We start from the raw sequence: 27,500 nt of genomic DNA, 5'->3' as shown, positions 1-27,500 counted from the left end.
GGCGGGCACTCCCCTCGAGGCACTTTTGGCTGTCCTGGTTTTCGTTCTGAGGTCTGTGTGAGGAGCGCTGTGCCTCTCCTTGCCGCGGGCTGGCAGGGGTGTGGGTTAAGCAGCTGAATTACGCTGAGCGCTCGGTATTAAGTGATGAGGGAGAAATGTGTTACCCTAATGAAAATATCTGTCACGGAGCGTTGCAGTGTGTCTCGTTTCACCGCGACAAAACCCAGGTGAGCAGCCGTCCTCTGCTGCTGCCAGACCTGCTTGGAGCCGTGACACCCGATGAGACCCGATGCGCAGCCCTAAGAAAGGCACTTCCTGGACGTTTCAGGAAAACAATAAAATAACCAGGTTTTAATCTCATAATGGTGCCTTCTGTTGAAGGTCCGGAGGGGCGGCCGCATGCTCCCTGCGTCGTCCCCTGGGGGGGTGCACGGTGCAGGGCCATGCTGTGGGGGGGGGGCGTGGGCCCTTCGGAGGTTCCGGTGGTGTCACCAAGGACTGTGACACTCAGCCTGGTCACACTGCTGCCATGTGCAGCAGGCAGAGGGTGGGGACAGCATCGCAGGGCCCCCGGGGAACCCGCTGGTGGCCCAGGACGCCGGTAGTGGTAACCTCGGCAGGCGGCCGCGCACACACCTGCAGAAGGTGTCCCCGCAGGGCATGGAGGTACCGTAGTACTTAGCTTGGAGCAAAACCTCGCTGTGTTTGGGTGTTCCTCGAAGAACCCGGCAGGAGAGGCTCAGTGTCGCTCCGGGGAGTGCCCGTGTTTACAGGCTGGCTGCACGTTACCCTCACGGGCCCTCCAGGATGAGGGTGTTCGGGCAGAGCTGTGGCAGCAGGTGCTGTGCCGTGCCGCTAACTCCCCAGCAGGGCTGGCACGAGGCGACCGCCAAGTGTTTGGGAACATGGGAGCGCGGCGCTGGGTGAAGAGATGGGCTCGTGCTCGGTGCAGGGCAGCAGGGACGCGGTGAGGAAACCAGAGCTGAAACATGAAATAATCTGGAGCCCAGCACACAAAGCTCACAATTGTGTGTTGGGTCGGAGGAGAGATTTAATAAAGGGCTTCAGTGGAAAGTGTAAGAAGTAATTGAGTTAGACTGTAGAGTGTTTTGTGAAATGAGTGTTGACAGAAGAGTTAACCAACCAGGCTATTGTTGCCTTGCTATCTTCTGTGATCAGCCAGTCTTTTCTTCCAGGCTTCTCTAGAGCTGAATTATGACTGAAGCTTTTTTCCAAAACTGCTTTCACTTGAAAGGAAAAATAAAAATAATAGCAAAAAATGAATTTGCTTTTTAGCAGCTAACTTCCAAATCTAAAAATGTGAATAAATAAATGGAGCAATGATCAAAAAATGTTACATTAGCACTTTTGTACGGCATTAATTGGGACACTTCAGTGATGTGCGGTTATCCCGGGGCACCAGGAAGATGGATTTTTCTACTTGTATCGGTTTTACCATTCTACGCCCTTTTGCTGCCAGTTCCACTTTGCATCTGCGTTGCTGACGCTTGGATTTCCATTGAAATCTGGCAGGAAGAATTTTGTTCTCCAGAGCCTATCCTGTCACCTTCTTGTTGTGTTAGAGTTTGGTAGTCAGAGGAGAGCCATGAGAAGCGGCATTTCAAGGGAATGCGGGCCTTGGCTCTCCTGCAGTTCGTAGGTGTTGAGCGTTTAACTCTCTGAAGGCCGAGTCTAAGAAGATTGCGGTCTTGAAGTGGGGGTGGTGGCTGTAGAAGACCATCTGCAAAATCTGACCGGGTAACTGGTGGTTGCTCTCTGTGGGCTCTTGTGCATCTGCGTCAGATGAAAAGCTGGGCAGAGGGATGTGGCTACAAGTCTGTCTGTTAGGTTAGCGTGCTCCATCAGGCAGTGGGACTCATTTCCAAAGTTGTCTCGGGACTGTCTGCATTGTTTGGGCTTCTTGCGTTTGCTTTCTTGCTGAACTGGGCTTGTAGTTAGTGCTGAGTTGCGATTTCCATGACAAGTCTTCTGCTCGGAGATTTACAGCTCGGCTGCTTTAATTTGCCAGGCTAATGCTTTGGAATGCAGGTTGACAGTCCAGATGTGAAACCTTTCTCCTTAGAAAGAAAACAAAGGATTAAATGTGTTTTAAGAGGGTTTGAAAAAATAATTTAAGATTGAGGCCCAGAACTGAACATCTGAAGCCTTAAAATACTGCTGTTAGCAGCGAGGTTGAACTTCAAAACCTGGAGACTTGAAAGTGTGTCATCTTTGGCCAGGTCGCCGGTGCCGTGTTGGCTTTTGGTGCACCTGTTTCTGCACATATCAAATGCTTCGTAAGCTTTCCAGAATGTCAGATAATCGAATTATGCATCTGTGCACAAATAGCGCAGGTAAAGTAATGGTGGTGATGGTTCCTGCTAAAACCGTGAGTGCAGCTTTGTAGCAGTGGGTAGAGAGCTGGGAGTGCTCCCTTGGAAACGACACGCATTTCCTCAGTACTCATTGGTAAAGATTGTAGCTGGTGCTGATGGTGCTGCCTCTTTCTTTCTGATTTGACAAACTGACCCATCCCCAATTTTATGAGGGGACCTCTAAATAGGATTATCCTTGTTTTCGGGGTTCTTCCTACGTGGAGAAAGGTCCAGGTGGTGCAAGACGACTGTAGCGGCCGTTCACCATCATCCACGCTGCAGGGTGAAGGGTCTGACCGGGGTACAGGGAATCTCTAAAGCATGAGTGAACTGGAAAAGTGTAGAATAGTGGTTTTTAGTGTCCAAAACATTTTTTTTTAGAGAGAAACATAATGGCCTCAGCCAGGCCATTGAATCCAATCCTTTGTGCTCGTGAAGATTTGTACAATGCATCTATCAATTAATATCCTTTTGGGTTTCACAATTATTTGGGTTGGAAATGATGCGGCAAGTGTTCATTGTCCTTTGAAAGAAAAGATGAAAACATCTATAACTTTCTCCCAGCACATATGGGAAGATCAGACATTAGGAGCCTGGACTACCAGATGTCTTAAAACTGAACTCCTAGCCTCACAAGTCAAAAAGGGCACATCTTATAGGGCAGGTCTTTCTCAAGCTGCCTTGAGAAATATAATGAGGTTGAGAGCAGAGCTTTGCTTTGTGATTTATTAAAACTGGGGCTGCAAAGTAAAAAGCTTGTTGTTTTTCGCTGGGAGACGAACAGTCCGATCGGTGCTCTCTTCTGATCGGATTTAGGAGGCCTCTGTAGACGGGGGATTTTCCAAGTAGGAAAGTCACGTTTCGTATGTTCAGCTGGTATTTGTTCTTGTCAGAGAAATCTCTGCCTTTTTGCCATGTTATGGAACAACAGTTGAGTACAAGTGTGTTAAGAAATGGCTGTAACAAATGACAAAAATGGCTTACAATTTTTCTTATTTTTTCACACCTTTTCTAGTATCAGTGCTTTTTCTATTTTTTTTTTTTAAGTGAGCTGTTGAAAGTTAAGTAACTAGAAATAATGACTTAAAGAACAAACACAGATCTAAGAGTTATTTTTTTTGCCCTCTGCGTTTTCACATTCTCCTCTCCTCCCCCCCCCCCCCCCCCCCCCCCCTTTTTTTTTGGAAACAAAGAAGTTTGGTGAGAGAAAAAGCTATTTGATGTGTGAACTCCGCTGCTGCTGCAGTAAGGTAGCGTGCCGACATGTTCCCATACATTTGAGAGTGATCAAACAGTAAGCTTCTACAAACAGTTGCAGAAGTAGTACAATAAGCGTTAGTAATCTCTTCGGTTTGATAAACCATGTATTTGTGTAGCTTGATAAAGTGGAGGCTTAAGGTTTCCTTCCTGTGCTGGAGTTCGTCACACAGGAATTCAGAACTCGTGCATCGAGATCAAAACAGTATTTAGCCACGGTCTTCTGAAGTGTCTTATAGCCACGCTGCTTAGTGGCACTAAACCCTCTGCTTTGTGCAGCTTTTGCCAATTAATCACTCTTGGTCCTTCCAACAAATGAACTGCAGAAAGGAGAAAATCATAGAGGAGCAGAGCAGCTGTGTAAGGGCTCCCTCTGTATCACAGCCTTTCCTTGCGCTGCAAAAATCCATGGGCACGGAGCCACGCTAAACAGTAAGTGTTCAGCCACATCTGCAGAAAATCCATGGGAGGGCATGTGGAAAGTTGGCACAACTTTTGGTGGAAGGAAGTGGGAAGAAAGAAAATCATTAGCTAAGGCTAACCAGGATTCAGAGACTTGAGGTCGTCTTATCTGTGGAAGTTCTTCTTCCACCCTTCTTGTTGTTTTAACCACTTCTCTGAGTAATCTGAGCTTTTTCCATGACTGCACACTTGGGATAGAGGTATTTGGAGCCATCAATTCAAGAAACGTTTTTCTTTGCTTTTGGTCTGTTCCGGGCTGCAGGGCAGGGGACTGAGGAGGTAGGATGCAAATATCGCAGCAGGAGCAGAGGACTGCCTTCACTGCAGCTCATCTGAGCCTGGTACTTGCTCAGCACTGAACGTGTTGTTAGCTGATGTATTCCTCTTGCTAATTTAGTCAATTCACCATTGATTCCAGTAGGGCTTGATGAAGTATGTCAGCTGGAGATTAGTCCCAGGTGTCTGGGTTGACCTTAGCTTTATCAGCTGCTTTCAATACTGTGACCATGAAGCACTTGCAAGTTTTCTGGTTCCTCCCATGATTGATAGAGCAATTCTAAAGTGTCTTTCCTCCTTGTTTGTGATCCAAGAGGATAATGCCATGCAGCTGTCCGCAGCATGATGCTCTTGTGGTGAATAGTGTGATGCTCTGTTGGCTTGTTACCAACCTGAACGTCTATTAAAATGGCAGTTGTGTTCTGCAGGCTTGACATCTTGCTAATCCACAGTTCTGGATCTTCTTTGAATATCTTGAGTGGAATTGAACAAGTTTGCTAATGCTGAGGTGAGACGGAGTTATTTTAGAAGAGGTTTAACTGCTGACCTGTAGCAGTTAGCAGGGTTATGCGTTGTTTTGAGTGTGGTTTTGGGGAGGTTTCCTGGAGTTCTTGTCTGCCCAGGGTGCATAAGGGACAGACTGGTGAAGAAAGCCTTTGCACCCAGCCTCTCAGCCTCTTCTAGTGTTTTCCCAGCAAGCTGTCACTATTTGATCTCCTTCATGGCTTGGGTATTGGCGTGCTGAAGGGCATCTTCCTCAGGGCTGTACATGAAGATCACTTGAAAGATGGTGTGAAATCCTATCCCCATCTGAAGCTGATGGAAGCCTTCCCAGGAGCTGGGGCCGGGACCTGACCAGTGGGGGTTTTTTGTAACTAAATTTTGCATCTGCTGCTGCATGGCCCTGGGCTGTGCAGCGGCTGCTGACAAGGAGCTGCGATTGAGCCTTCTTGAAGCAAACACCAAAGCAGTCTTCCTTTGTAGGGTGAGGGCGTATGGCCGGGCACGAGCTGTGGTGTGACCGTGCCCTTCACCCTGAGGAACCCTCTGAGTGCGACAGGGCGCTGGGCTGCGTTCGTAAATCAAATGGAAGTGGAAGGAAGGAAAGGAACACTCTGCTTAAGCCTGAATCACTAAAGTCAGCATCACATCAGCACGTTGAGCTATATTCCCTTTCTGCTCCTCAGATTGCAGTTGGTGTAATCTATTTGTGGTCTCTGGCTTTGTAGAAGACTGCTGGTCATTTTTTCCAGTCTTTCTTAATCTGTTTCAAAACTGAGAGCATTTCATGACCACTTGTTAAAGAATTCTCAATTTTGGGGACCGTGGCAGCCGTGAAGTGTTTCACTAACTTCTAAGCTTTTTAATGTGAAAAATGTGGGACATTCTAGCGGGTTGGAAATTGCGCTACGGTTAAAGCTTCGGGGATGGCTCACTCCTGCTTTTTGGATGGAGCTTTCTTTAATTTGAGCAGGAACAACTGTATGCATCCTGCACAGCCTGCCTGACGTGTTGGCAGGGCCGGAGCCCGACTGGGTGCCTGCTCGCACGGAGGTGCCGCCGTTGAAGCGCGCCCGGTGTTGGTCGGGGCACACTGGCTTCGGAGCAGGGCGATGCCACCGGGCCCCGCTTGCAGCAACGCCGAACAATTCCATGATTTTTCTCCCCCTGCGGACAAAATGACATGAGCCATTTATAATCGTTGCTTTAAATCGCGTTGGAGCTGGGGCTGTCTCGTAGGCAGGTTTTGAGAAATGAGTCTCTTTCGAAGGTGCTTGGGAAACTTGTGTGGGGACTCCCAAGTGGCGAGGCCTTTGTCCGCGAGGCAGGAGCCGGCCCCAGGGTTATCCATCAGCGTGCTGGAGCATCATTCACAGCTCGACTTCATCAAAGAGACGTTCCCAGCCACGTCTCGCGGGCCAGCCGAGGGGTCGTTCATTCGTGATGCATTGTTCGGCTGACGGCTGGCATGCAAGCCGGGGGGGGATTTCTGGGGAGCACCTCGCGTGAGTGACGGCCTGGTGGGCAGCGCTCCTCCCCGGGACGTAGCCCCGGCCACTCTCCTCTGCTGTGAGGCCGGGAAGTGCATTATGTGGGGCTTTACCTCGGGGAAGAAAGGTGTGTTAGACAAAGTATTTCATCTGCCATCCACGTGGGTGAAATACTTTGTCTCGCCATTTTATTTTCATTTTTTTTCAGTGGGACTAAGGCCTGACTCTTGGGTACGCGCAAGGGTTGTGCTTTTCGAGTGTCCCTGTGTGGGTTTTCTGTTTTTCCTTCCTTACTGTGACAGGTCAGTGGTTTGAGGGGAGCGGAGAAATAATAATTGTCGAGTTGAGCTTTATGTGACAACAGCTGTGCAGAGTATAACTTCAGTGATTTTTTTCTGCGAGATGTGTGAAATGGACTGGAAACCGAAGGTGGCGGTGTTTGGGACGGGGAATTGCTTCACCTCCTGCTGTAGTGCACGTACGGAAACCGCGGTGTGTTGGTAATTGCAGCTGCTGATACCTGTGCAAAAGTATTGCGATAGTATAGGGCCTTGGAAAAATTGCGGAGTTACGTAAAGAAAGCTGAGGTGACTTATGAAGGATGGCTGAATGCAGTGCTTTAAAAATCAGATTGTGGTTACAGGGAAAACAAACAAACACGGAGTCTGAATTAGCTTCTGTCCTTTCATTTTCTGCTGCAAGTTTACAGAAAACAAACCTGTCACAATAGGAAGTGTTTTGACTGGCAGCCTTTTGTTATGTGAATATAAGCCGGCTTCCAATGTTTTTCTGCTTCGGGCTTTCCTAGAGCTGTAGAATTTATGACTGTTGTTTTATCTGTTAGCAGTCCTTCTTCCTGCTCAAAGTTAAGCCTGTAGGAAAATAGTTTAACGACGTTGTCCCCGTAACCTATAACGTGAAGATCCTGCTGAAAGTTTTGATAGTCTGGCCTACAAATCTTCACCTTTATATAGCTGGAGAGTTCAGACTTCAGATCTGAATAAAAATAAAAGATGTTTACACATACAATGAGCCAGTGGCTGCTGCAGGCTCGGTCTGTCACCGTACCTAACAGAGTGCTGTCGATGTACGGCAGCATGTCCTGCAGCAAATGCTGCCCGCAGGAGTCAGCCTGTTACAACCCCTCCAGGAGGGGTTTTGAGATTAATGTCCAGCTGATAACTCGTAACTGTGCTGGTCTGCTTTAAACACGGAAAACAAAACCAAAGGTAACTTGCTGGGAGCAAAGAGGAGGAATGAGTGATCTGGCTTTCAATTCAGATACTTCTAGTGAAGGAGACTTACCTCCTTCCAGATAACTGGAAAAGGATACTCAAAATACTGTATCATATATATGGTTATTGCCTGCCTTATATCACTCCAAGTTCTCAACACATCTGGACTGAGAGTAGTTCCAGTAACATTAAAGCATACTATTTTGGTTGGCACACTGACGCTGTGGTATATGCCAATTAGTAATGGCTCTTGGAAACAGGCTGCTCTAAAACTCTCCCCGAACTATTCCCTAGAGAAATTATTCAATTAAGTACAACTAAAATTAATGTCCATGGGTTTTGTTCGAATAAAGCAAAATAAGCAGCTGGAAAAGGGAAAACTTCTCAGTGTGTGCTTTTAGAATAACAGCTCTGGCTAATAGCCGTGTTTGCTGGAATCAATACTGCTGTTTGTCTTCTCAGCGTTGCTCTTTGCGAAAAATCCAGGGGGTGCTTCTGCAGCCGATGGCCTGGGACCGTTCCTGGTCGCTAAGATCTATTTTCAAATCACCACCTGCTTTCGAGAGGACGAAGGGCTGTGTTTTGCATGGGGGTATCGAAGTTGGACACAGATACGTCCTTACACGCTCAGGGTTGGATGAGCCAGGCTGCTCGGCGGTGCCGTCCGGTGCTGCCTGCAGGGCGGTGTTTGCTGGAAGCGGTGGTCCCGGGCACGTCCTCTGCTGGAGGCTGGAGCGCTGGCCTGCTTTGGGAGAGCAGGGGGGGCTGCTGCTGGCTGTGCCAGGGCGGAGAGCAGTCCCACAGCCCCCGGCTGCCCTTGGCCAGCAGAGCCGTCGCTGGCCCGCGGCAGGGTAAGCAGCGGGAGGCAGCCTCCCCTCTTGCCTCTCTGCGGTGCGAGGCCAGCAGGGACACGCGGTTCGTCGTACGGCACGTCCTGCACGGGAGGCCAGCAGGGTTCTCCTGGCCTGGCTGGCCCCAAGCACCATCAAAGCCTTGCGAATTAGCGGAGCCAAAGAGAACTGAAATATGAAGAGGAACAAGTTGGCTTGCACCCCCCCGGGAGAAGTTAGTATTTTGGGGTTTAATGCTTGTGTGAAGTCCTGCCAAAGCAGAGAGTCAGTGTCCTCAATTAAATCTGGGAAGGTGGGGGAAGGCATCTGGGTCTTTGCTTGGAATGCAGACCTTGTCGTGGTATGAAGCGTCGGTGTCCTGGTGCACGGAGCAGCGCGGAGCTTGGACCGACGCGAGCACTGCTGGTAGTTTGGGTGTCACCTTGGAGCTGAGCAGAAAAGCAGCCCGTGACCGTGCAGGGCTGCACACATCAGAGACTGCAAAGAGCAGGCACGGTTCGCAGAGATGGAGAGAAATTAAGATTCTTGGCTCTGCGTTTTTCACTGTTTTTCTCTTTTCACTTGGCTCTGTGTTTTTCACTGTTTTTTCGCTCTGCCGTGCCGTTACCGCTGGCACATCGTGTGGAGGTGCTTTAGGTTTCTGATGTACTTACATTAGTTGCAATCTTCACTTCATACCGCTGGCACTTTGAACAGCGCTTTCTTACTAACATGTAATTATGGGGTTTGGACATATAAAGGTTGGCATTTGATCTATGATTCATTTCTTTGGTATCTAGCTCTTCTCCTGAGGCACCAGAGACCTGAAGGAGGGAGGGAAAGCCTGCTTGGCTTCTCCACTGAATTCCAGCCTTATTGTATTTTTTTATTTTTTTTTTATATTCTTTTTTTTTTTTTTTTGCGTAGCATAAAATGTTATGGCTCTTGGTTCTCTCTCTGTTTTTCTTAAGGCTAACTGCAGTCTTCCATGACTCACAGTGGGATATGCTGGGGAGATGCATTACTCATCGATAAATGCTATCGAGTGATCTGCGCATTGAAATCCACCAAAAATAAAAGCTTTTGGAAGGAAACGTTTGGTCAGCCATGCTGTTCTGCAAAGCTGAGACCCAAACTCCGTTTCCCTCTGCCTGTGCTGTTTCTTGTGGCCTTTGTCACTTGGCTTCTGGGTTTCGTACTCCACAGACAGCGAGCGTGACTCGAAGATGGAGGTGCCAAAACCAAACGAGACTTTTTACATGTTTTAAATAAAACAGAAAGTCGGTTAGTGTAAAGTCATGTAGGAAGGCAGAGCTCTGGCTGCAAAAGAGCCTGCCTCTCCTTGGGGCAGGAGACGTTTGTCCTTCCTAGGGACTCCTTGTGTGGGTAAGGATGATGAAAAAAAATCCTGTGGTTCAGGAAGAGGGCGCGGGGCATGGGCAGTGACAGGGAGACGGGCGCGCGATGCCGCGTCCTTATCCTGCTCCTGGGTGGAGGAGGAGCAGGGAGGCACCCGTGGTGTCACCCTGTGTCACCCCGTGGCTGGGATCTTGAGAGTTACGCCATCTCGTGAACGTGCAGCGTTCATGCGTGTGCCAGCATCGCTCGCTGCCGCTCACTCCCTGCAGAAAGGCCCAAAATGAATTTCATCTTTTGTGTGGCCTAGCGGCTGGGCGGGCTGGAAGTGGGGCTTTCGCCCCCTGCAAACGCTTGGCCTCCTCGTTTTGTTGCAAAACCCAGACATTTCATTTGCGAGATGAAGGCTGTTGATGCAGTAAAAGCTGATCTGAACACAGTGCTGTGGCACAGGAGGCGCCGTAAAGCAGGCAGCCGCCCCCAGGGCCCGTGCGCGTGGGGCGCCCTGCGATGCCCCGTTCCTGTTGTCTGTCCAGCCGTGCTCCAGCTGAACCCGTTCCTTGGGACGTTTCCGACCAGCTGCAGAAAGACTTGATGGCTAAGCTGACACAGAGGACGGGGCTGCCAGACAAGTCAGGTTTCAGCCCCCTCGGTAGGTTGGCTCGAAATGTCAGCGGAGAGGCCGGGATATGGGAAAGGCAGATGGCGGTGGCGGAGGGCCTGCTGTTGGGTTACGCTGCCCGACAGGAGGGCGGGCGAGTCCCGGGCCTGGAGCTTGCAGCCTTTCTGAGGAGGAGGAGAGGAGAAAAGCACACGGATCCCGTTGGACACAGCAGACTGCTCCGGCACCTGGCGTGGGTTCAGCCCAGCGTTTGCTTTTGCATCCTGTGCGAGCCCGCAGCGCGAGAGAGCAGATGTAGCGTGATGTATATCCATTTCCCTCCGAGCTGACTTATGGCTGTAACGTGTGGGATTCCCGTCTCACGGGAGGCTCTGAAATTATCCATGCCCTGGCTGGAGAGAAGCAGAACCAGCTTTTCAGAGACAGCGTCGATGGTTTTATGAATTAAAACACACTTCTGATTCTCATTGCCACAGCAAATGCTTCAAAGAAAGAGAGACAAAGGAGCTTTTTGCTAGAAACATCCAGGATTACGTGTAGTTTCTTCTGCTCGCTTTGTCATCTGTATTCTGTAGGTGTCGTTCACGTAAATCTGTATTTCCCAGCTGTGGGCAGATGTGATTTTAAAGGTGTATCTAACAGTGCCCTTTCATTCCACGGAAGGTTTTTCCCCTACGGCAGTCCCTTTTATCACAGGTGTGCACGTAGCTGGAGCCCAGAAACCAGTAGCAGCAAAATGTGGTGCTAGTGTGAGTTGTAATGCAGGCACTGCATTATCTCTATCTCTAATTTGTCACTTCTAATCGCAAAGCTGAGCGTGATGAGACAAAGTGGAAAGTGCTTCAGATCAGCATTCAGACCCGTTGCTTCACTTCGTTTTCCATTTCAATAAAACTTTGAAAAGAAAGATTCAAAACATATGTGCCTGCCTCTCGGAATAGTCTTGTGTTGATTTGGATCAATCTGGGGTTTCTTGATCCTTTAGAACTTGACTTCTGGCTGTCCTGGTGCTTGAACTTGCTGTGACCAGAGAAGCAAAGCAGGGAGCAGATGGAAAAGAGAGAAATTCATCTGCATCTTCGTTTGTGGCTGAGATGTGGTGGCAATTCAGATCTGATTACGTGACTTTGGTATTTGTTTTTACGGGCAAAACTATATTTCAAGTTTAATGTAAAATATTTTTAAAAATCTTTGGCTTTTTTTGTTGTTAGCAGAATAAACTTCTCCTACCTTTGCTCACACTTTGTCCAGCAGCAGCGGAGCAGGGCCGCTGGTCCCCGTTTCCCCCACCTCGCCCAACCTGGGTCCATGCTCCAGCCTGGCTGCCCCGCCGTGCTACAAGGCATGCGTTGCCTACAATCAAAACCCTCTGTTGTGGCTTTTTAGCCGAAAAAGGCCAAAATTACAGCATGCGACCTACTCTTTTTTTTTTTTTTTTTTTTTTTTTTTTTTTTTTATCAGCTGCTTTCATCGCAGTTTTCTCGCCGTGCGTGGCTTTGCTTGGTGCTGGGTCTGTGCCGTGGGGGTTGTCTTTGGGGTCCTGTGCTGCTGAAGGACCTGGACTCCGTTTGTGGGAATGGTTTACGTGTGCTTGGGGGGGCAGCGCTGCAGAAACGCCCTTTGTAAGGTCATTTGGGCATTCAGCTTTCCTGGGCCCTCGCAAAGCAAGCCCCCTCTCTGCCTTTTTTGCTTTTCTGTCCATTTTTAAAGTTCCTTAGCAGCCAGGTAGGCGGGAGGCAGTAGAAGAATTTTCCTCCCAAAGGTAATTGCCAGCTTGAACCGCACAGGGGCTGTAGGTGGGTCGTGCCAGAGGACTCTCAGGAGCCCGCTGATAGCTGCGCAGGCTTCTCAGCGCCTGTCCGGCACTGCTGGCCGCGGGGCTTTCTGAGCTCTGCCTGCCTGAGAAATTCGTTACCACCTTTCAACTCCTGCCTTATGCGGTGAGCTTCTTCCTCTGCTCTATGGTGGGGAGGAATTCTTTAATTCACGCGGTGGCTGCAGACAGCCCCTGCTGCTGGGGAGTGTGCGGGCACCAGGGGGTGCCCCCACCGGCTGCCCCCTGCGTCAGAAACGGGTCCTGCTGGATGGGCACGGCTTGGGCAGGGGCTGGAGGGGCTCCGGGCACAGTCCCTGTTGTAGTGCCTCGGGCGCTGGAATGATGGCAGAAAATATTCCTGCGTGCATTTGTTCTCATTTAGCTACAGCTTGTTCACCAGGATGTTTTTCAAGGAGGGTCTGGTCAGTGTTGGCAAAGGAAAGTCTCTTATTTCCCAAGCGTGCTTATCACTTTGTCCTTGACAACGATGGGAACTTTCGGCACTTTTTTTTTTTCATTTAGAGGCAAACAGGAGAGAGCCTGCCCTTGCAGGCAGCATTGTGCTGGTTTTCCTGCGTGCTGAATCACACAGGACAGATAAAGTTTCCCCCAAATGTTGTTGTCCTTGCAGATGTTGGGCTTGGGAAGGTTGGGTGGGAGGTGGAGGAGAATTAATATCTGAACTCTGAACTAAATGAGTCTCAGGCTTCAAATAAAATACCGCCAGTCACGGGGAAACGCATCTTTGTGCAGGGTGAACGACGAAATCTCGACTGGTAAGAACAGCTTCGCAAGTCTGGAGAGTTTGCATCTGGAACAGAGCGGTGCTGGTGTGGTGAGGCTGCTTCATCGCAGCGGTGGCTTAGATCTGTAGGATAAAGCTGAGGCTGCACGCAGCAGTGGCTGATGTTTGCCCTCTGCCCTCCTTCGTGTGAATACTTCGAATATTAGCTTAGGCTGAGGGCATGAATCAGTCGCTCATGTTTGGGAACGATGTGGATTTTCAAAGTCTTAGATGGTGCTGTCATTTTATGCAGCGACTCACTGGAGATGGTGCAGTGCTTGTGGAGCAGGCTGGAAAAACGAGCACTAGAAGGATAATGCTCGTAACTCGCCACGAGGGTAAAAGCTCCTTGCTGTGTGTGCCTGTGGAACTTGCCTCTGGCTTCAGAACTTTGATTTGTTTTGTTTTGTCACCCCTTGTACGATCAAATCTCTGTGTCTTTGTATCTTGAGCAATACTTGTTACTTGGTAAGACCCGAGGATGCGCCATGCGTAACTAAAACCATTTGCTGCAGGAAGATGAATCGCAGAGGAAGCGGCTCCCTCCCAAGCACCGGTATAAAACTGATGGCATAAACTGATGGCACTGGTATGAAACTGATGGTATAAAACGCCGGCACAGGCGTGCAGCTGCAAGCACACCTCGAGGAGCTGCCAGAGCCAGTGCCCAACATCAGCACTGCGTTGTATTTGCCTCCCCTGCAGACACAAGGTCTGCTTTGAGTGTTGCTGGCAGTTTTGGAAGTGCAAAGGATGTCCCCGTCAGTGTCACTGCCTTGCTCTTAGACTTGGAAAATCTGGTTTGAAGGAACACAAGTGAAACGATAACAGTAAACGCCCTGTCCTGCTGCTGGGACTTGTCTTTACCTCTCAGCCAGCCTCTGTGCAGGGTTATGATGCTGGAAAATGATCAGAAAGCGAGCATACCTTGCTAACTGAATGTTAGGCACACTAAGGTTTTCTTTTGCTTACAGCCGGTTAACTCGGGAGGTTGCAGCAGTGCCGCAGCAGGGATGCAGTGCTAGGGGCTGCTGGTGTACAACCGAGCTGAGAGCTCGGCACCCGCCAGCTGGCAGGGCTCTTGTCCCAGGCCTGATCTGAAAAGACAGACGAGATTTATTAAGACAGTGATCAATAGGGGGGAAAGTGCTAGGAGTGTAACCAGAGGAAGACATTTTGCAATAGCATTCGGTTTTTGGCTGCTGTCCTCCTCCTGATTTATCACGCACAGAAAAATCATTCCTACCTGCAGAGTAGAAAGCAACTCAAACGTAGCGTATTCCTGCACCCTCTGCATATTTCAAGAAAATTTAAGCATGACAGTCAGCAAGAAGGAAATTTGGTGCCCAAACGTGGCTTTCAATGTTAAGTGTTACAAAACCCCGACCCAACAAGCAGTCCTGGGTTCAGCCTTTTACCTGGTCTGGTTTCCGTGACAAAAGCAGTCAGTTGCATGGGGCTGAGGGCGGGTTGGCTTGAAGTTTCCTTTTCTCCTCTATTAAAAATGGATGTAGGGGAAATTTTGCTCACTTTCCTTTTCCCTAAGGATCATCTGGGCTGCAAGCAGAGCTGCCATTTGTACATCACCGTAATTGAAACAATGTGAGACCTTCACCGTATCCTCCCATATCTCTCGATCGGGTCCGTACCGAGTGCTCTCAAAAGCATTTACGAAGATAGTGATTCTGAATGTAATGACCGCATAACAGCCAAGTGAGCTCTGAGTGTTGAGATGCTGTCTTCCAAGGGACTGAAATTTCACATTTCCTATAGCGTGTGCATTAATTCTTACTTGGGTACTGTTTTGTGGCTTCCATCGCGCTACGCTCAGTGCCTCCCTAGGCTGATGCTGCAGTCTGGGGCTGTTCCTTTTCTCCTTACGGCAGAGGAGTGCGCTGAATCCCAAGTCGGAGTCTCTTGGACCTTCCAGGGCTTTTCTCAGCGCTGCGGAGCACTGGTGTGTCTCGCTGGAAAACAGCGGGGTGCAGCTGGTTTCCATTTCGGAGCCTCCGGCAGCAGCGTGCTCGCTGAGCAGCGATGCTGAGGGCTCGGAGATTAATGCTGTGTTTCTCTTTCCCCAGAGATCATCGACGACCTCACTAACCTGGTGGAAAACACAGACGACAAGCTTCGCAATCAAACGCGGCACGTGAAGATGGTGGACAAAAAGTCAACTTCCTGTGGTAGGAAATGAGTCCAAATCCTGCGCTGTAATTAAATGCCTAAAAACTCGCTGAGTGCACTGAGGCTGTGTGCACTGTGCCTCCCCCCAGCAAAGATTTCTCCTAAAGAGGAAAAACCCACCTCTCCGAGCCCAAATGCACTTCAGCGATGTTGCAGGCTTAGCTTACTGCGCTTGCAGTGTCAGCCTCCTTACGCCAATGAATGTCCTTAAGCCATTTGACTGCAGTATTGCACAATACCCTGATTGGAAATTGTAGAGCTGTATGAAATTAGTGTGCTACATGTTAATTAGGTTTCAAAAACTTGCTAGCTACCAGCTCTCAAGAAACGGTCACAATGGGGAGTGGTGCCGCAGGGGCATTTCTGGCGGCGTCCTGCAGGAATGCGTTCCCAACCAAGTGGTTTCAGAGCCTGCCAGACATGAAATCCTCGCTGGTGACGCTGAGCTAGCGAAGCTGCGCTAGGCTGCTTCTCCTGTAGCCGAGGCAAGGCTTACCTCTCGCGCCAGGTTTTGCGTATGGGCTGCAGAGCCGGGGGTTTGGTGCTGGGAGGATGCTGCGGGCGATGGCAGGAGATTTATGTTTGTCTCGGGGGGATGAGCGGTGCTGAGGAGTGGCTGTGGGAGGATGTCAGTGCGAGATGGTGTTAGTGAGACAGTTCTGGAAATCCCACGTCCCCCTCCGGTGTCCGTGGTTCGTTTCTGGCAAACGAGAGGGCTCATTACTAGAGTAATTTATGCTCTGTAGAATTTTGACTCGTAGTGAGAAGTGAGAGAATTTGGCTTACGCAGTGCAGTAAAGAGGAGGGCGAGAGCTTCCCGTATCTGGGTGAAGCGAGGGGGGCTGGTGGCAGCTTGTAGTCCCTGGCGGGACGATCTCGGGGCTGGCAGCGAAAGCCCCCAGCAGTGAGCTGTTTGTCCAGCGCTGGGAGGTATTTGAGGGATTTATTTGCTTCCCCGTAAGTGGTAATTTTTTGAAAGTTTGATGCAAATTGATGACAATCTGTGGCCTTTTCTTATAGCAGACTTGTCAGAGGCATTGGTCTCTGATTTCTCATACACCAGCTACAGGCAGAATTAAAGACCTGGCTGCAGCGTTCCTGACGGATGATTTTAGGTCTTTAACGCTGACACAAGCTCGATTTAATTTACAAATAATTGCACTCGGATTGTGTCGAGTACCCCTGTGCAGCCCCTCAAATTCTGTGGCTTCACTTACTGCACAAGTGCCGGGTGCGCGAAGCAGAATGCCCGCGTGGGGCCGGCACTGAAACCGATGGCAGACAGGAGGTGGTCTGCAGGGAACAGCTCCTCGCTTGTTAGGTATTTCTCGCCCTTTCTGGCTTCTGAATGCAAATGCAGAACCCAGACAATGCTGCTAGATAATGAGCCTGTCTCTTTAACTCTAAAGCCGAGCTGGCTGTGCTGGGGAATTTGAGAGGAGGAGGAGGATGGGAGAGGCGAAGGCTGGGAGGATCCCAGGCTGGATGCCTTGGGGGTGACCTCTCTCACCCTTTCCACATTGAAAAACATTTTTCTTTAAGGGGTGGTGAGAAGCGCTGCCTCTTCGTGCCTTATTCCGTCTGCTCCAATAGGTCTTCCTGTGTTTGCATAACAATTTGGGTATATGTAAACACTGTATTGCCTCAGATAGCTATTTTACTCTGCCTAATCATGAGTTTTAGAACAATAATGCTGGAAGAGACAGGCTTTAATGGCATTCTTCCCATCCCTTTTCCACCCTCACTCCTGGCACTGAAAATCGCTCGTATATGAAGAGCAGGAAACCCTCCTGTGCGTACGGTTATTCCCTGAACAAAGCCAAGCAGCAGGAAGACTGGCACCTGCTGGGTGACTTCTCCAAGGGCTTTTTTTCCCCTGCTCCAACATTTTGTTAAAATTGATCACCCCTTCGGTAGCTGGGCGTCTGAAGCCGCGTAGGGTGCTCCGTGTCCCCCTGTGCCCTCCTCCTGTCCCCATCCCGTGCGGTCGTGGTGGTGCCCGCCTGGACGCGGTGCCTGCACCGCTGCCCGAGCTGAAGCCCCGACGAACGCCTCGGTGTTGGCCTGACGGTGGATGTGCTGCAGCATCTGGACACGGGTACCAGCAGAGCCCTCTGGCACGACTAGTGGAATAATCACCCTTTTACGAGCAAGAATGTAACACATTAATGGGTGGGTCTTTGTTAGCAGCCAGTATAATAATAAAATCAAAGTATTGCTGATGAAATCCAACTTTAATCAATGTTTCAACGTCTCGCTCTCATGCAAACAGCGTGTCAGGCTCTGGGGGCCCTTTGCAGTGACGGCGTGACTTCCAGCGGAGGAGACCCAGGAACAACCTGGTGCTGCCCCGGGCCCTATGCGCTTCTGGGGGAAGTTTTCAGGTTGTTTTGGGTGTGTTGTTTCATTTGCAGCTTATTTTCGGAGACATTTCTCTTGCTGCCTCTGAGCTGTTGACAATGCCCCCCCCCCGACTCCGCCAGTTGGAGCACATCTCCCTTGGTGGCCCCGGCGGCCCCGCGCTGATGGCAGTGCAAGCTCCCATGGACTGCAGCGGAAGAACGGTCAGGGCATAGATTCAGCTGGCTGCGTTTATGAAATTATTGCTGAAAATCATCAGCCATCTACGGGCAAATGCTTGCACACTGCCTGGCATTGTTTGGTTTCTTCTCAGCGTCTGCTGGGCACCGAGGAGGGGTGTTAGGACACACATGTTTATTCCATTTCAGAAACTCGCGTTTAGCTTTCACCCAAATGTGGGCACATACCGTTAATCAAACGTTAGGCTGCCTTTAACAGATCTGCTACAGGAACGCCTGGGTGTGCAACCCGGCCTTTGCAGTTTCACCAGGGGCTCTTGGGTTTGTGTCTGCCTGTCCCCACACTCTCCCAGTTGGCACACCTTTAGGGTTTTTTGTGCAGAACAGTGCTCGTTAATCAATGCTCACTAACGTTTTTTTATTAGAAACTAACTCTCAGAATGTACTCTTCAGAACCAACTTTAAAAACAAACAAATAGAAGTGTAATAACAAACAAGTGAAAGTGTAATTAAAGTTAAGATGCTGGGGGAAAAACACATCTGCCTCAAACAAACCCTTGATCCGAAACAACCTGATGATACAGCAGTTGCCACCTTACCTTAATGATGCAACCCTCCTGAATGCCTCAGTCATTTGTTTCTCCTGGGTAGAAAGAGCCTCACGGTGATCTCACCTGTTCTGCTTCCTAGGATGAAAAAAATTTCTCGAGAGGAAAATGACTGCCCTAAAAAGCGTGCTGCTGCGTTGCTGTCAGCCGCTGCCCGCAGCGCGTGGTTTGGGTTGCACCGCACGGATCCTGCCTGGTTCTGGAGCCTCCCTGGCCTGGGTGGGCTCCAGCATCAGCTCCTACTCCCTTGGTGCGGGTCCTGAGGGCAGCTTTGGTGTCCAGGTGGACGTGGGCTCAGAGCTGGCCGGCACCAGCCTTTCCCCTTCGCTTGCGGCCCCGACTCCAGCGGTTAAGCACGGCCCAAGCAGTGGTAGTGCTTGCGGGGTCTGCACCGCTCCGCCAGTCTTACTCCCTGCCGATGGGCTGCAGGGGGCCTAATCAGGGAGAGAGAAGAAGGTTTAAACTAAAAGGTTTTAAGCTAAAAGAGGAGAGATTTAGATTGGGTGTGAGGAAGAAATTCTTTACTGTGAGGGCGGTGAGGCCCTGGCGAGGCTGCCCCAGGAGCTGTGGGTGCCCCATCCCTGGCAGTGCCCAAGGCCAAGCTGGATGGGGTGGGGGCAGCCTGGGCTGGGGGTCCTGCCTGTGGGCTTTAAGGTCCCTTCCAACCCAAATCACCCTCTTGATTTGATGAAGGTCTGTATGTATTTGTCCAGAGCTGCGCCTCAGCTTACCGGGCTGGTGCTTTGTGGTAGCTTTCCCTCATCCCGTCGATCTGGGCTATTTCTGCTACTTCCAGACTTGCAGGTAGGCAGCTTCCTGCGGAGAGGATGGCTGTAAGAGGCTCTGCGATTACAGCATCCTGTGTCCTGAGCGGTTGCCTCTGAACGAGGCAGGGAGACGTCGGTAGCGGGGGCCGCAGGTGGGAGCGCGAGCAGCAGCAGCAGCAGCACGCGGAGCCCAGCGCAGCCGAACTCCTGTGCGTGGAGCCATCGCCCGGCCCTGCCGAAATCCTCCGGCCACCTTTGGATGTGGTTCGGACTTGTTCCGTTCGGTGGGACGGTGGCGTCACTCAAGTACGTGCTGAGGGCCCAGAAACATCCTTCGGGTGCTGCCAGCCCGCGCCAGGTGCCGGGGCGGGGGCCTGGTGTGCTCCGGCTCTGGGCCCTACCCTTGGCCGCGGGCTGCTGGCGGCTGGCCGCAGCCTGGGGCAGGGCTGCTCCCATGGGCAGGCGGCGCGGGGTGCTGGGGCTTCGTCGTGGGGAAGGCTGGAAACAAGCAAAAAGAAGCAAAACCTCTCATTTCTGGCAGCGTGAGGGGAGCAGAGCACAACTTTGCAGCTGCTGCTGCGTATCCCTTTAATGTTTGAGACAAATGGGGAAAATGAGAAGCAGCCACTGAGGGTGTCCTGCTGGGCCCGCACCAGTGTCCTGTCCTGTAAAACAATCCACGGTCGCGAAGTGGAAGCTGAGCAGTTGCTTTCAGTCTTTCGTTTTCTCCTATTCCACAAGATGGCATTGCAATCTAATCGCCTCCTCAGAGCCAGGTAGGTGCTCTGACCTCCCCGTCGCCTTCCGACCCAGGCTCTTGAGGATGCTGAGAGCGGGACTGCGATAGCGCGAGGGCAGTCACAGTGGGTAGGGGTGGTTTTTAGCTCAGCAAATCACCAAAACACCTGGCTGAAACGAGTCGGAGTTTTCAGAAGGTCTTGTTTGTTTCAAAACAGGGTAGCTTGGATTATACAAGGTTTCCTCTAGAAAAATAATGATTCATGCAGGCCGGGGCCGTTCCCTGCCAGATCCTGTTCGCTCTGTTCTAAGTTAGAGTTATTTGTGCCATGGACTTAATTTGCTTTATAAATTATGGATGGCAGTCACTCGGGTTTGTTCCTTTGACGTGCGGTGTGTGTTTAGATGAGCAAGTCCCCATCCTTTTTTCTTTTTTTTACTTAGTGGAGTGGAGAAGTCGGTGTAGTGTGCCATTAAATCAACCTTTCCTGCAATCTGATTCTGGGAGCAGTTACGCCGATATTCCTCCCGGCGCTGCTCCGGCGGCTGCACCGCTTCTGAGTCACCTGCCTGGGCTTGCGCCGGACGCCTCCTTGCCTTGGCAAGCTGTTTTTTTCCTGGTTTATTTTTTCCCCCTTTCTTCAGTTTCTTCCTTCTTCGGTTTCTTCCATATTAAGCAATTGTGTGTTGAAAAATTTGTCCTGTTACCAGAGAGAAAACCCGGAGGCAAAAGCGCTGCGGAAGAAGGGAGCTGTTGCTTGGACCGGGCTGCGATCATGCCGGGTGCCCGTCCTCCCTCACACCGGGGCTGCTGCCTGCGGGCCCCAGGCGTTCCCTTCCCCTCTCTCACCCGCTTTTGCTCGGCATGAGCACGCAGCCAGGGAAGGGCGAGCAGCCTGCGCTCGGGAGGAGCCGGGGGCTCTGCAGCCTCGTGGTGCGTGTGCTGCCGCACTCTTCCCTTCGCCTTGCCCCACTGACTTCTGAACCCGGCGGCTAATTGAAGCTGGAATTAGCAGGAGATAGAGGTCACAAAGATAAGAAGTTCCTACAAGTTCACTTGGCCATCTATCCTCATTAGCGGAGAGACCCAATTAAGGGTCCCAATGAGGGGGAGAATGCAGGGTGAGCTCGAATCTCATTAGACACCAGGGAAACCTCAAAGCAGCTTAGCTTGGGGACATAGCAGGAAATGGGGCTCATTAATTATGTTAATAGAGCAGCTTTTTAATGGGTGCAGCGCTTTCAGTCCTTTGCTAATCAAAGCCTTTTGTTTGTTATCTTACCATCTTGTTTTCCCCCAATACTAAACGCTTTTTCCCCGCTTCAGTAGCTCCGGGCCCCTGAGCAGCAGGTGAGGAGCGCGTGTGACACCGGCGGTGTGAGCGCAGCAGGTCGCATGGGGCTTTCTGGTTCAGGAAGTTTGCTGGGAAAAAAGGTCAGTCGTCGTGCCGACACGTTGCCTTTGCTGGTGGCGGTGTGCCCAGCACCCTGTCCTCGCTCCCTTGGGTGCTGCTTCTGCCCCCCAGCTTCTTCCTGGCCTCTCGGTGCCGTTTCCTCATATGTTTTGTGTCAGTAACTCAAGCATTTGGCTTAAAATCGCTCATGTTGAGATGTTGCAGTGGATTCAGGCAGTCAAAGATGCTGGACCTAATCATTCATAAACAGCTTTAGAAAGCAAAACGTGCTTTGGAGCTGCTTTGTGTGCTGCTTTCCAGGTGAGGAGCTCAGCAGTCACTGGTGTAACGCTGCTCATTGAGCAGCAAAGGACGGGAGGAGCCTTCTGGGTCATGGAATCGCTTCAGGATAAATTTCCGAGAACAAGCTTGTTGTTTCCCCCCCATTACTCCCATTGGAAGGTTGTAATGGTCATAAACTTATCTCCATCCTAAACTTGTCAAGGATACTTCATTTTGTCCTTGTGCAGCCCTTGTTCTGGTGTCTTGAATGGTTCTTTCCCCTGTTTTATTTTACACCCCCAAATGTGTGTCTGAGAGATCTCTGTGTTCCCTCCCAGCTTTTGTGTTGTGGCACTGAACAAGCATCGTTACATTTTAATCTACTAAAATAATCCCTCTGATCTGACAAGTCCTTTTTTTGCACTTCTTCCTACTTAAACTCTTTTTTTCTTTTTTTACACAAGACTCGACTGCTGCCGTCTCGGTGCGCTCTCACGGTGCCGTGCCCCGTGGCACTTGTACTTCCCCAGCTACTGGAGGCATTTCGCAGCTGCAGCGCGTTGGTGCCTCGGTCAGCTTGTTGTAAGGTCTGGGCCTTTCTCATTCTTGGGAATTTTCTACCCGAGTTCATTTTCAGCTCATAGCAAAAACTATTGCTTGTCCCACCTTTGTGCCTTCCCCTTTTGGCCTATTGATTTCAACCTTCTCCATTAGTCTTCAAGTTACCCCTTTCTGTGTGCTGTCCCAGCTTCCCTCTGTGCTGATGGTACTTTCCAACTTTGTGTCATCAGCAGATTTCATTAGCACACTTACTTTTTGTGCCAAGGTCATTCATAAAAATACTTAATAAGATCAGTCTCCTGACCGTTCCTGGAGGAGCTCCACCGGTGACCTCCATCCGTTCTGATCACTCTTTCAACACGGCTTCGCCTTTCACCAGTCTCCTGGCCGTAGAGTTCTGCTAATCCCCATCTTTTTCATTTAGAAGTTCCCACATGGCACTGCATTATATGCTTTGCTGAAGTCTGCATGGATGGGATCTATCACGCTTCCTTTGTCTAGAAAATTCATTATCTTACCGGGCTAACCTGATTAGCTCTGTTTGATCTGATTTCCCTTCAGAAGGTTCCCATTGTTTTCTGCCCTGTTTACCATTTAGTTTCGTGCTCTAATTCATCTTTCTTCAGTTTGCTCTGGAGCCTTCGTCCTGCTGAGGTTAGTCGAACAGCTTTGTAGCTTTTTCCCTGCCGTGGTACAGAAATGCAGATGCTGGACAGGCAGCGGCAGTTCGGTGTCACAGCAGGAACCAGCACCTTTCTCTGCTGCTCTCGTTTTGGGATGCGTATCCCAGGTACGTTTTTAAAATGCTGGGTTTAAATGGAACGACGCGGAGCTCTGTGGGCATCAGTCCTCCTGGCTCCACCAGCCTGCTTGTTTTGTGTAATGAAGGTTTGCCCTGTGGTGCTGAGACCCTGCAGGACTGTTGCAGCCTTTTCTGTCCTCCCACCACGCACTGGATTCACAAATCAAGCAGCAGTCACTTGCTCCAGGCGTGCCTGGGTCTCTGCACGGCCGTGGTCTCCCCCCTCATGCCTGTTTCTGGCCGTGGTGGTTCCCAGAGCTGCTCCCTGAGCAGCGGCCGCAGACAGTGCAAGAAATGCTGCCCCGAGGCTGCACAGCAAGGCCAGGGCAAATAAGGGTTGGGGGCAGTCACAAACAGGGGGCGATGGTAGAGGAAAATGATTTTACTTTGATACACTGAAAAGGGGGTTGCACTTCATACGGCAGCGTCGTGTCGATGCTCGGACCCGTGTGAGGCTGACAATAATCAGCTGCTTTGTTTCTGAGCCCCGTACTTAAAGACGCCGTAAATGATGAGCCGGAGAGTGGCATTTCTGGGACGCGGTCGCAACACGTAAGGCAGGCATGGGTTCAAGGCTGCAGCTATGGAGTGGCAACCACTTGGAATGCCCCCCTCCCCGAGAGGAAGCACCTAATGTGCCAGAGAGGGAGAGGAGGGGGGCATGGGGGGAGAGCAAAAGGCAGTAGACATTTTCTTAATTACATTTGCATATGCAGCTGTTCAAACAGACTGAACTTCATCAATGCTCGTTCATACCTATCAGGAGATGAGAGCAGCTGCTGTCAGCCCATGTAGCAATATTGTACCAGGCTGGTGGTAAAATAAGCCCCTGGGCAGCCTGCTCGCCCAAGCTGTCCATCACTCCGAAAGGCCAAGCAATTAGTTGTATTTGAATATTGAAAAAAAAAAATGGAATTGTGTGAAATATCCAAGGGCGACTGCTTACAGCTTGGTTTCCAAGGATACATGTTGCAGAATTAAATCATAAATTTATATTTCTGAAAATGGTGCTGAAATGTGTTAATTTGTACATTACCAAAGAGGCTAAAACTCGCCTCCTTCTGCCTTTTCTTTCCTAACATGCTCAGTGACAAAATAATTGCTCTGCCCAATCTGGAGTTGAAATACAACCGTGTTCTGGCCTGGGGTTTTCGTGCCACGTTAAACTAAACCAGGGGGGAAATATCTGGGTTAACTGTTTGTATTAATTCTTCCAGCTTTGAAATTCTCCCTTAATCTTTGGCTCCGAAATACCCAGCGGACAGGAAAGTCACGAAGCGCCCCGTGTTCTTGTCGAGCGAGCCATCCCTCGCCTCCTTTGGCCTTTTTATTGCTGGTTGCTGTAAGCCCGCCCCAGCCGGGGACGCCGTCCCGAGCGGACCGAGCACAATGCGGCTGCACACGAAGTGCCCGGGCAGGGAGAGGGTCCAGCATCTGGAATCCGGTTTTACAGCCCCCGGGCACTGGAGAGACAGGATTGTGGGACACAACAATACTCGGAGGATGTGGTCAATGGAGAAATGAGTTTGCTAGGGACCAAGTGGTTATGTGTCTCTTCAGGGCTTTCTGAGATGCATAGAGGATGTTGATCCCACCAGAAATTGGGTATATAAATCAACGGGCTGTGATCTCAAATCTTTGTTTTGTAAAAGTACGGGCGGCAGTAGAATTGCTGCAGCCTCGCTAACGGCGGCTTGAGGAGAATTGTCCTTGGGAAAATGGGAATAGCCCTTCAGAGGGGGGACCGTCTTGGTGGGGATGTCTGAAGCCTCTAGTGTTGCTTTAAAGAAAAGAAAAAAAAGTGGTGTTAAGGTGAAACTCAAAGACGTTCATGCAGCGTTCATCTTGAAGCATTCAAAGGGCAGAAGTTAAGCTTCCAGCCATAGCGTTAATTAAACCACGCAGCGCATCTGGGGCTGGTGGTTTACCTTGGGAAGGCAGGGGGGGAGCCTTGCGTTGGGCTGCGTGGACCAGCTGCACCTGCGAGAGCGGTCGTAGCGAGGGAGCGCTTCCCCGCCAGCGCTGCGCTCGGTGCTGCTGCAAGCGGCTGAGCTCTGTGGTGCTGGGACTGCGGGACGGGGCTGGCAGGAGCCCCGCCGAGGATTTCGGTGGCATCAGCGTGAGACAGGCTTCAGCAAAGGTGGTTTTTTGGATGGGCACCGCCACGGCATGGGGTGCTGCTGCTGGCATCATAGGGACAGGGCTGGGAGAGGGACAGGGCTCCACTGCGTCCCCGGGAGCTGCTTTTGATGTCACGGTATAGCAGTGGGTTACGTGGGACCATCCCCTTCGGTAGCAGCCTCCCAGCGGGGTTAGGTGCAGTCTGAAGGGACGCCAGAGCTCCTGCTAGGGCTCGAGGGAAGCTGTTTGATCAAAGCTCGCAGGCGATTGTGCAGCTGCAGAAAGTAGCGATTTCACGCCTGGGAAGGGTGAGTTGGTTGGACTTGCTGACACAAGCTGCTCCAGGGGTGCGTGCCGCCTCTGGGAGATGCTGCGCTATGTTCCCTGTAGTGGGACATGCAATCGCAGCCTAATTTGCTTCCCAAACTCACGAGCCTATGCAGCATGCTTCTAAGGCATGAGCTTAATGCACCAACCACAGTTTAATGCTGCACTCAGATGTAGCTTTTGCAGATTGCAGACCGTGACTTGAGCTCGCACTGGCGAGGCCAGAAGGCAAGATTGCAGCTCCAGTGAACGTAGCCTTTTGGGCAGCTTCAGTGTGGGTGCCCAGAACCCAGCGTGGGCTGGCTGCCCGTTTGCCCAGGGCTTCGGGTGGGTTTGGCATCCTTAGCTGAGCACCGTGCTGCTGGCCTTACACTGTTAGGAGGCTGCAGACGCAGCACGTTGGTGCTGCTGTAATGGTGCTGGAGCTGGGGGTTGTGCTGGTTCCCAAACCTCCACGGCAGCACCGGTGCAGAAGCCGGTTTGGTGGCACTCCTCGGGCACCGACAGCTCGTTTGTCGGCAGAGCTGCACGGCGGTGGCAGGAGCAGTGCCCTGGGCACAGACCTGCAGTTAGCCAGGCTCGGCGTGCTGCTGACCAGCCTGGCTGCACCCGAAGCAGCTCCTTGCTTTGGGGGCGGAAGGAGGGAAGGGAGTTATTTGACACAGGACGGCTGGCCTGTGCTTTGTCTTTGCTGTGGAATCCTGTCGAGTACTATGACTTGCAGATCAGTTGCGGGTGTGAGGCTGTGCACCTCGTGGGATTTTAATGCGTTATAGTTGTCTTGTGCTGCATCCCCACTTGGGTCGTAATGCGCAGTAGCTGCTGTGTTATAGTTATCTGTATAAAGAAAAGCACCAAATCATGGCCTTTTTGGCAAGGAAAACAATGCCACCAGCTCTGATTCAGTGGAAACTTCATTTCCCGAGCCATGCTTTCTGGAAGTGCCTGCTTATTACATTTATCTCTGAGACGTGTTGGGAAATGTAAAACTGGCCTTCAATTTACTGCAGTAGCCTTTTGCAGGACATGCTTGTAAAACGGCCTTACTTGTCATCCCCTGGCAATTAACTGCCTAATAATTAAACTGCGTTTATCACTCGGGTTCCTGGAGATGAGCTAGGGAAGGAACGGTGCGAGGTGTCCCACATCGGTGCCCTTTGCGCTCCTCTTCACAGCCCTTCGTGGAAGACTGCTCTGTAAACATTCTCCCCTTGATGCTTCCTTTTGTAAGGAGCCTGAAAGAATATGCTTATTTTAAACTTCTTTCTGCTTCCATAGATGGACAGCTTTATATGATGCAGACAGTGCCTGCTGTGATTTTTATGGCCTATAGTTTTCTGAGCAAATGGTTTTGCTCACAAGTTGGCTAGGCTAAAATGACCTTCTCTTGTTCATTAACTGTCTGTTTAAAAATACGCATGCGGTGTTAGTTATAGAGCATTGATTGGGGTTATTTTAGGTGGTGCAGGGAGGTCTGTTCCTTTCCTTCCCTCCTCATTATCAAGCAGAAGCGACTGCTTAGGGCCTGGTTTATTTACCTAATAAACTGCCTCTTGTATCGTCTAGGAAATGCTTACATTTTTCAGCCAAGAAATCCTAGTAACAGGCAAACAGAGGTCTAGCAGTCAGGTCTGGAGAAACAACAAAATGAAGGTCAGCTAATATCGCTGTTATTCTCTTTCCCGGTGGCCATGACAGCAGGGGTGGTTTATTTGAAGATCCCAGACTCGGAGTCATTGCTCGCATTGTTGGTCCCCCGAGCACGGGAGGCTGTGCCAACAGTTCAGGATATTAATGTATTCTACAGATCAGTGAATGAAGAATTCCTCCGCACTCCTTTCTTTAAAAAAAAAAAAAAATCCTCTTCTCTCCCCTTCCCCCTTCTCCATGCACTTTGTTTGCAGTGGCTTTGTCTGCTGGATGTTGCTGGGCATTTCTAATGAGACAGCGCGGAATCGCAGCGGCTGTGGTGCGGAGGGGAGGTGGCATCCTTACCGCCTGCACCCCGTAAGGTGAAGCCTTTACGTGCTGCTCCAGTGCACAGCGATTCATGTGCTGGTGGGGTTTGGGAATGCACATAGACACGGGGAGAAAAAAGCTCCTTTTCGGCACGTGAAGCTCCTCGATTTGCTTCTTGCAAGGAGAAAGTGCTGCCCCAGCACTCCCCGCGCA

At 50.7% G+C, this 27,500-nt stretch overlaps 1 protein-coding gene across 1 annotated transcript in view; it reads left to right on the top strand.

Moving 5' to 3' along the window:
• The window catches only part of STX8 (syntaxin 8), a 97,410-nt gene that overhangs the window by 45,093 nt on the left and 24,817 nt on the right, over positions 1-27,500 (top strand). The window contains exon 7 of the mRNA XM_035342418.1: positions 15,086-15,187. Coding sequence (XP_035198309.1) covers positions 15,086-15,187 — 102 coding nt within the window. The remainder of the gene's footprint in view (positions 1-15,085; positions 15,188-27,500) is intronic.

Source organism: Oxyura jamaicensis, chromosome 18 (genome assembly GCF_011077185.1).
Source record: "Oxyura jamaicensis isolate SHBP4307 breed ruddy duck chromosome 18, BPBGC_Ojam_1.0, whole genome shotgun sequence".
NCBI lineage: Eukaryota > Metazoa > Chordata > Aves > Anseriformes > Anatidae > Oxyura > Oxyura jamaicensis.
Note: the sequence above shows the minus strand (reverse complement) of the source record. Positions and strands in the feature narration are given on the sequence as shown.